Raw genomic sequence first — 9,152 nt, 5'->3', positions numbered from 1 at the left:
CGGCGCGGTCGCTGGCCGTGGGGTGTAAGGCTACGGGGCAATCGGAACATCGAAATCTTCGTACGCATAACTCACAAATTACTCTATCTGTAGATATTCAAAACATGCGACCGCTTCGTGAACAGCTATATTCCAGGCTACCGAAAAACGCTGAGGAACTGATCCCGGTCCTCAGCAGCGATATCTCTGGGCCGACATATCCCTTATTCATCCGACTTTCGTATACGTCAATTCCTCCCCCCTAAGATTGCGTGAGCAGCATTCGCCTATTGCGGCTACCAGTTTGACCTACCCGGTAGCCGAGGTACTCTACTTCGGGCCTTATGCACTGGCACGTGGTGGGATTCAACCTCAGACCTGCAACCACGAGGCGTTTCAGCACCCCCCCCCCCCCCCCACGTTGCGCCGGCTCCCCTCACCGCCCAGACCGGCGAGGCAGACATCGTCCAGGAAGCAAGGGCGGATCTAGGATTTCGCCAAGGGGGAGGGACACGTAACCTTGTAGGCCCACTCTAAAAGTTTGCGACCCCATCCAAGAAAATCCTCGCATTACGGCCAGTAAATGTTAAGGCTCTTAGCATGCCATTTTTATATGGGAGCCCATCTCACTGTGCGCAACCCTAAAAAACTGGGTATGCACGCGCATGAAACTTATCGACTTCCTCAATATCATGGAAAATTCTAACATTTTAAGGCTAAGATTTTCGGAAAAATGGCTGCTGAGCAGGCATGTACATATTCATGACGGAACGGCATTCCCCACACACCATCATGTGGACCACCGCCATTGTTGTTTTACCGCGATGGCATCATGCACAATTCAGCGCGTGACTTTTAGAACACCTCCGCTAAGGAGAAATTCAAGTGACAAACGACACCGCCTTCTTCATAAGGCCAGACTAACTAGATTGCACGTTTTCTTGGGATTAAGCATGCCAGGGAAAGGCATAGTTATAAATAACACTTGGCGTACTTGCACCTTCAACAGGGAATCATGGTAAATGGCGTAATGAATGGTAAGGTTTCGCAGCAATCAGACTGGTAGTTTCTGAGAAATGAGTTGCCTGCGAGCAGAAATTTTAGAATTTGTAAAATTTGACGACTTTAATCGGACCTATGGCCATCACATTTTCAACTGCTAGTGGAGATCAGGTATGGCGCATGCAATGGTGAAGGTTTGGCAGTGAACGGTTCTGAAATTTAATGACTTATAATCTGACCTAGGGTCACCAAATTTTCAATTGCAACAGAGTATCGGGCATGGCGCATCCAACGGTGAATCTGGCGGCGATCGGTTAGGTAAGTTCTGGGAACTGAGTTGCCTGCAAGTGAGAATTTTGTTATTCGCAAAATGGAGACTTTAGACCTGACCTACGGTCATCGAATTTTCAACAGCGGCAGAATCAGGTACGATGCATCCAGTGGTGAAAATTTGGAAGTACTCAATCCAGCAGGTTCTGAAGACTGAGGTGTTTGCAAGCAATAAGTTTGGAACTTAGGAAATTTGATGACTTGAGCCGACATAGGGTCATAAAATCCTCAAGTCACGGCGGATCCAATGGTAAGGGTCTCACAGCGATCGGTGCAAAGGGTTCTATGATCCGAATTGTCTGGTTTTGCATGCGAAATTTTTCCTTCGCCTTTTTTTGGGGTGTTTGACCTCAGGTCAGGTCTCGACATCGCTATTTTACGTCTCGTCATTGCACTGCATCGATTGTTGAAAGTTTTAAGGCGATCGACAGAGCCGCTTCGGGGAACAAGTGTCTGCTTCATGTCGGCTTTTTAGACCCTGCCCCGAGCTGTACGCCGTTCGACCACCACCCGAAAACAAACCGATGGCGTCACCGAAAAATGCTCACGCACAGGCGGCTAATATCCCAACGCAGTGCTATCGAATCCACACAGTGCCCGTCTTTTCTTCTCGCGTTTATGAGTATTTCTCCGAGGCCACCGCATGCTGGCCATCACGCTATCGGCCGGGGGACTTCAATGGGCAATGCACCGTCATACAGCGGATGGGGTCATGCCCGCCGATCAGCGATTTACATCAGCCAGCGACAGTGCTTCTGCAATGAGATGACGCTGCAATGTCGATTTGTTGTGTCTTTCGTAATGTACCTGACGTATCTGGTGACCATCCGGCTTCTCCGCGGGTGCGTACGCAGGGATAACGGGATGTGTTGCCTGACAAACCTAAATAACACGTGCACCTCGCGACGACCGGTAACAGTAACGCCTATAACAAGCGAATCTAGCGCACAAATCACACGGAATGTGGTATTCGTGACTTCAATCTGACGTTACGGAGGGTGATGCAGACTTGTACCAGTTCCAATCAGTCTAAACAGGGGTATCCAGCGTTTAGATCGGTGGCAGCAGCCACCTCTTCGTGCATGGTGCATGATTCCATGGTACCCGCCGGTTTAGGCATCTAGCTTTAGGCATGCGCCGGTTGAGGTATTGCAATCGCGCTAGGCACTTGCACCCAACGCGGGTCCTTTATCGTTCGTCCTCAAACTATCATTGCTCATACCTGTACAAGTCGCAGTGTCTCTTGGTTTTCGCCACGTCCGCCGAGCAGCATCTCACGCCCATCCAGCTCACAAGAGCTTCCAAATGGCAAGCGAGCGTGCGTGGTTGCTGGTGGTGATTCCACTTTTCCGGTTTCCCCACATCGGACGTCGCTTCTTCCAAACTCCCCGGTTTTAAAATATTGCGCGCCTTCCGCCATACGCTAGGCACACGCAGTAAGGCCGAATCCGCCCCCGTCCCCCCCATAGCTATGAACACAGAACCTTGTAAAGTCGGAATGCCCGCAAATGTAAAAATCATGTGTTAAAATTTAAACGAGAAACAAACAGATAACATGCTACCCAATGACGACCAAATGCTCCTTAATACAGTATACTCTTATAGTTGTGCGAACGACGCATCTTGTAAGCACACTGCAGACAGTCCCGGGCATTGCGTGTAATCGCATGCAATTGCAACGAATTGCGTATGATGCTATGCCATAATTGCACGCCCCGATCTTCATCCTCCGTGCACTCTGTTGTAATTGCCGGTATGATACGGCATATGCAAACACGCCCACTCAATTTTTCGAAATACCCCCTCAATCCCCCTTCCTCCTTTTCCTTCTGTCTCGCACATCTTTCCACCTTCTCGGCCCTCTCTCCACAAAGCCGGCGTGCGTCTGTCGTTCTCCGCCTGCCTCGCACATCTTTCTTTCCACCTCCTCCGCGTTATCTCCACAAAAGCCGGCGCGCGTCGCTCGGATCCCATGTATTGAACGTCCACTGCGATCGCCTACTTCTTGTAGCCGCACGACGAGCGGCGACCACGCGCCCGCTCGAACTTGCGGCCCTTGCTGCGCACGTAAGGCTTGGTGTGGCTGTGCGGCATGCCCGGGGCCAGGCCAAAGTGCCTGTTGGCCTCACGCGCCGTGCGGCGACCCTGCGGGGGAGAGAGGTTACAGACCGATCAGTCTCGGCGGTCAACAGTACCGCCACACGAGGCCCGGTGACCCCTGGCCCAGACCAGGGAGACAGTCACCGAGAACACAACGAACAAAACTCACATCGGGATATTGCCGGAGTTGGCGAGAGTACCGGTAGCGTAGCGCTTAACGCGTCTGCGCTTATCACCACGCGTCTGGGAAACCAGAGGTATGGGGTTCAATTCCCCGCGGTGCCCGCCCTTCCTGCCAGGGTGACACGTAGGCAACGCCATATAGCCTCAGCAGCTGAGTGCGTCGTAAAGCCCCAATGACAACGAGTTGGCAACCAATTGTATCCGTACGTAGGTTTCTTCCGAAAAGGAACAGGGACATACGGCTGCGAACCATATCACAATTCACGCGTGGACCAATATTGTGCCAAGGTGGGTCTGTGACGAACCACACATTACGCACGGAGACACAGCTGAAGGTCACGGTACCCCGTGAAATCAAGTAACACAATCAAAACAGAGACCTTGTTCAGATGCACCACCGCCTTTTAAGAACGACTGGGTGCACAATTATCTCTTCCAGGAGGAAACAACCCTGGCCAAACTTCTCTCAGAAGCAGATAAATTTCAACCAAGACATTACCTATCATTTAAAGTTTGCTTAACGACGCTACGCACATCGTCGTCGACCCCATCAGAAAAAAAAAACACTCCCAAGGACAAAGGATGACACGCAAACCTAAATATAACAATTTGTTCCAAAATATGCATCCTGTGGAACCAAAACAAACTAGCCAGTGTTCGCCACAGTGGGAACGAGTTTTCTGATCTGGAGCGTAGCAGATGTTGGGAACAGCAGCAGGCAGCAGCTGCTGGTTTGAAATTCATAATTCCATGGGTGAGACCATGCGTGAAGGAAGAACTGAAGTTCTGATGTTTCAAGCAAAACACCAGAGGACTTGCCCCTCATGATAAAACTTAAATGTAAGGACCTGCCCTTCTTTCTGTACTAACAGAGAAAAAGAGCATAGCAAACCAGAGCAGACCCCCCCCCCCCTCAAGTGACGGCCGTCCTCCGCAATACCCGACTCAGATGCATTACGGCGGTTTGCGCACGAAAACTACATGACGGACGGCTGGGCTTCAGCTGCAAGGATCGCGCTGGACCGTGATGTGTCTCTCCTCTCACTGGGTACAGCTCTCCAGCTCCAGTGACCACACTGTGTCATGGCGGAAGGCAAACGATCCGCCGCGAGGCAGGCCACACCACCACCACGCCATGCTCCAGCCGGACCCTGCGCCGACCAAGGTGGCTGCGTGGCCGCGAGCTGTGAGCTCACGATAAGTAAGCCGGGCTCGTTCCACACACACACGCGAAGACGTTCGCCAGCGCCAGCTCCCGCCGCGGGCGGCGACGCCAACGACGTCAGCGGCTGGCCCGTCGCCGCCGACCCGGCCGCCGCCGGGGCCCGCCGCCAGCCGTACCTGCATCAGCACCGTGTTCTTGCCGGTGGGCGCGCGCAGCGCCAGCTGGTCGAACGTGATGATCTCGCCGCCGGCCTTCAGAATGCGCGCGCGCGCCTGCTCAGTCACGCGCAGTGCGCAGATCTGGCGGCGGTGAGCACAGGCCGGCCGTCAGCGATCGTACCACACCGGTCAACGGCATGACGCGGCAGCGAAACGCTACCCAAAAGGTCATGGGAGACAGCATTGCGACATAAAGATCACAGGCGACGGACATTTCAGCATATGGATCAAAGGAGACAGATAACTCAACAAACAAGCCACGGGAGATGGAATCACAATGCTCAATGTCTGCGATACTGAAAACCAGAAACCGCGGTAAATATTGGCACGCCACATATCTCACTCATTGCACAGCACCCTAGGTTTAACCTCAACATGTTCTAAAAGAAAGAAAAAAACACCCATGGAGAGCCTGACCCACCTGTACAACGCACATCGCACCCTTGCCCCTGTCTTCATCTCGGGCAAGGGTCCCACCCACCCCTTTCCCACCCCATGCTAGTGCAGCGCCCTTCCACTCACAGTCATCTTGGGGATCTTGAAGATGCGCACGTCGTTGGTCACGGTGCCGACCACGACGACGATGCGGTCCTTGCGCTCCGGCTGGTTCATGAACCGGATGATGCGCGCCAGCGACATGGGCGGCCGGTGCAGCTTGCTCATGAACAGGCGGCGCAGGATGATCCGGTTGAACTTGGAGCCGGTGCGGCGCGCCAAGAACCGGTACAGCTGCCGGCGACAGGCTCAGTGACAGGCAGTGCCTTCACGGATGGGAAGGCAGGCAGGGGTCCAGACATTTACCCCAAAACATTTTGCTAACAACATTAATCCCAAATCCAACCTTCCACCCCAGAACTTCACACATCTTGCACACACAAAAGGCAAATTCTGACAATGTATGCTGCAAAGAAAAAAATATGTAGCTGGCCATGACTGATTTTGCAATTAGAAGAGAAATGTCAATGCAATTCCAGACATGAACCACAGAAAGAAGGCAAAAAGCAGTAGCTTGGGAGTGGGGAATCATCCCTCACTGCCAAATGCGCTAACATGACACAGCAAGGAGGCAGGCACAGAAATGGGGACAACAAAACAACATTAGACGCTGTGGCCTTGCTAGGTACACAAATCATCAGTGAATGATGTTTGAAAATTGCATAGCCAGCACCAAAGAACAACTGTGTATTTCTTTGGTGCATGTCAAATGTCTAGAGAAACAATAGCACCATTCCATGGGTGCCATGGCACAAATCCAATCTGTGATGTCTCACAAGACACTGTTCATTGCAAGCTGGCTACTGTGGTATGGTGCATAATACTTTAACAGCCTTAAAGACACCAAACACTGTTTACATACTGCAAACTGGCATCTTACCATGAGCAAGGACTCATTCTAATTAGACCTCTTTAAATTCTCTGTTCACTCCACTCCAATTCCTGTTTGTCCACCACCTCCCACCCCTGTTCAATCTCCAACATGGCTGCTCCATTGTGCACCATCTGCAAGGCTCAAAGAGCCCAAATTGATCTGATTGACCATTGATTTTGAAATTTACCATTGATCAAGTGCTATCAACTGGCTCTCAATCAGTGTTGCACATGGTACATTGATGTAATCTAACCGTGACACATTCGCTTTAAAAGTATGCCCACAGTTATACGTGAGCTTGTTTCATTAAATCTCATGCTTGCTTTATTTTCTCCAAATGTGAAATATTCCCTTTCAATTTCTGGAAATGATAACTACAAAGTCCTTTTCTTCCCAATATGGGCTACATCCCAACCTCCCATTTTATAGATGTCATCTATTCTGAAACTACTCAAATACATAACCTTACCTTAAATACATCATACATCATCTACCACCCTTTTCTCACTACTCATAATGAGGTCCAACACTCATCCCATAGAGGGGGTTTGCACACCAGCTGAAGAAAATTTCTTCAAGATAAGCAAAACAATGGCAGCTTTTTCACAATAGGCCAAAATCTATGCTGCAGCCTGAGGTATGCACTATGCCTTGCCTTCCATCCCTTTCCTCCAAAGCTAAATCATCCCCAAGAGCTGAAAACTTGGGAAGCCCTGGATTTCCACATACCCAGGGAGTGTTTCGGATGATGTTTGGCATCACTGAAACACCCTATGTACTACCCCCCATTTCCACAGCTTTCAATCAAAATATACAATAAGTAACATCAAATAACAGAGAATTCAACACTTATCTTTCATCCAATATCTCATTAATTTACATCACATTTACAAGTATATGTTAGAATGACATGCATCTTGACACCAATCTTGACTATGACACAATTTCAGAGTACAATCCAGAAATATTGAATCATGTGGTACACAACACATTCCGTTTTATGCTCCTCTCTGACTTTCTGCCAATCAGGAGAGGGCTTTTTGTTTTGAGTGCAGACAGGAGCTTGGCATGCCCATGTCTAGGCTCCAACATCCTTATTATTGGTGGATGGCAGGTGGGTTGGCCCCCTACATTTTTATGGTTCTTGATGCTGCTTGATGCGCAATAATGTTGTGACCCGCGCATTAATGGCGCTGGTGTCGCAGGTGCTGTGTGTATGCGGCGCCCGGGAGCTCGCCATCGTAATTATAAAAAAATTGAAGGTATGATCATGAATCTACCTGTTTTGTGAATATTTACAATATGCCCTGCCTTAAACACGACGAATGGTTTACCTTGGTCCCGTACATTTTATAGAGTTCTTGGTAAGCAGAAATATTGTGTTTACGCAACAGCAACGCAGAAACAGCGCTGGGGGGTCCAGGCGGTGTGGTGCGCGCGGCGCTCGGGAGCCCACCATCGAAGTTATTGAAATTTGAAGGTAGGAGCATGATTCTACCTGTTTTGTGATTATTTATGATATGTCCTGCCTTTAACACGACGAATGGTGTACAATGATTTTTTCTAATATTAGGTAGGAAAGTACACCCTGACCCCACATGGAGCTACATTTCTTGAATGCGACTCTCCACTTACCGCAATCCTAAAATGTAGTAAGACGGTCGTCAGCAAAATATTTTACAGCACAAGCCAAGAAAGCTCATACAAGCTCAATTTTATTCTCACCTTGACCAGCAAACGCAGGTAGACATCCTGAGACTTGGGCTCAGTGCGCCGACTCTTACGCTCGTGCTTATGACAAATATCGATGCCCTGGGGGAAAAAGTCAGTGTGAGAAAGTAGCACGAACACACTTCAAACTTATTTTTTTGCTGCACATGGCCCGAATCCCAATTGTATGTAACAAAACGATACTGTTTACATACCATCTTTCGCCAATTTCGATGGGAGCGCAGGAAAGGAAGCGCCGCGCCACACCGCCAGATATATTAAATACGCTGATTTTGCCTTCTTATTCTCTATTCGCTTTCAAATTTAGGATACAAAATTCCAGTCAAGTTTCACAATGAAATAAAAAATTGTATCGACATATCATTCATTTTCATATGATATCCATATTCAGCAGGTCTCACTAAAGCAATGTGTGTTCTTGAGTTTGGAGTTAAGAATTACCCTCAGCCGGCTCCATAGAAACTAAATAAATATCAAGAACCACACACATTAGTTTTAATACTAAAAAAGGAGCATTTGAGGGTTGCATGTTTCGGAAACCTCAAACCACTTTTTTAAAATCTTGATAAATGGGGTTGACTATGATGGCGCGTGTAAGACAATTAAGTTGAAAAGCATACGATATGTCTCTGCGAGAGTACACCAGATCAACTGAGCATTTGAGCGACCGGTGCGGGTCAGCAGAGGGTCTGCGCGCCACGCGTTCCCACGTACCTGGTCCGCACTGCTGTAGCTGGGTTTGCGCGCTGGGGCGGTAAGGTTTCCTGGTGGAAGTGCGCGTCCAGCTGGTCTAAGGCCTGGTTTGTGCGTGTGCGGTGCGTGTCATGCGATGTAGAAGTACCGTTCGGATCGTTTTGTGACAGGCGCTGCCAAATTATTATAAGTTGTGGGTGTTGATTGTTAGCACTGCGAATGGCTCCTGACCCAAGGCTAAATGCTGTTGTATTCTTTAGATTGCACATTCTTGTGAGATTCATTGCTATGTAGTGGATAGATTTAAACCAGTTTAAATTGCAATTGTCACAGTATTCTAATGATGATTTTTAGCTGAGTTCTGCCCGTCCCCATCCCCCAT

At 49.2% G+C, this 9,152-nt stretch overlaps 1 protein-coding gene across 1 annotated transcript; it reads right to left on the bottom strand.

The window, feature by feature from the left end:
• Nucleotides 1-3,265: 3,265 nt before the first annotated feature.
• On the bottom strand, nucleotides 3,266-8,324 carry LOC119113359 (60S ribosomal protein L18-like). Its single transcript, XM_037237673.1, has 5 exons — nucleotides 8,272-8,324; nucleotides 8,072-8,158; nucleotides 5,500-5,706; nucleotides 4,936-5,058; nucleotides 3,266-3,456 (listed from the first exon to the last, which is right to left on the bottom strand). Exons 1-5 carry the CDS (start codon nucleotides 8,272-8,274, stop codon nucleotides 3,310-3,312), a joined length of 567 nt encoding a protein of 188 aa, XP_037093568.1. The 5' UTR covers nucleotides 8,275-8,324; the 3' UTR covers nucleotides 3,266-3,309.
• Nucleotides 8,325-9,152: the final 828 nt, after the last annotated feature.

The sequence above is a fragment of the Pollicipes pollicipes genome, unplaced genomic scaffold (genome assembly GCF_011947565.3).
Source record: "Pollicipes pollicipes isolate AB1234 unplaced genomic scaffold, Ppol_2.1 Scaffold_7262;HRSCAF=8765_pilon_pilon_pilon, whole genome shotgun sequence".
In the NCBI taxonomy this organism is placed as follows: domain Eukaryota; kingdom Metazoa; phylum Arthropoda; class Thecostraca; order Pollicipedomorpha; family Pollicipedidae; genus Pollicipes; species Pollicipes pollicipes.
The sequence above is the reverse complement of the archived record's forward strand: the minus strand, read 5'-3'. Positions and strand labels throughout refer to the sequence as shown.

Coding starts and splice junctions, on each gene's coding strand:
- LOC119113359 (XM_037237673.1), bottom strand. Junction 5,707..8,071: donor ACCTGCGTTTGCTGGTCAAG/GTGAGAATAAAA, acceptor TGTCGCCGGCAG/CTGTACCGGTTCTTGGCGCG. Junction 5,059..5,499: donor TCAAGATCCCCAAGATGACT/GTGAGTGGAAGG, acceptor CACCGCCGCCAG/ATCTGCGCACTGCGCGTGAC.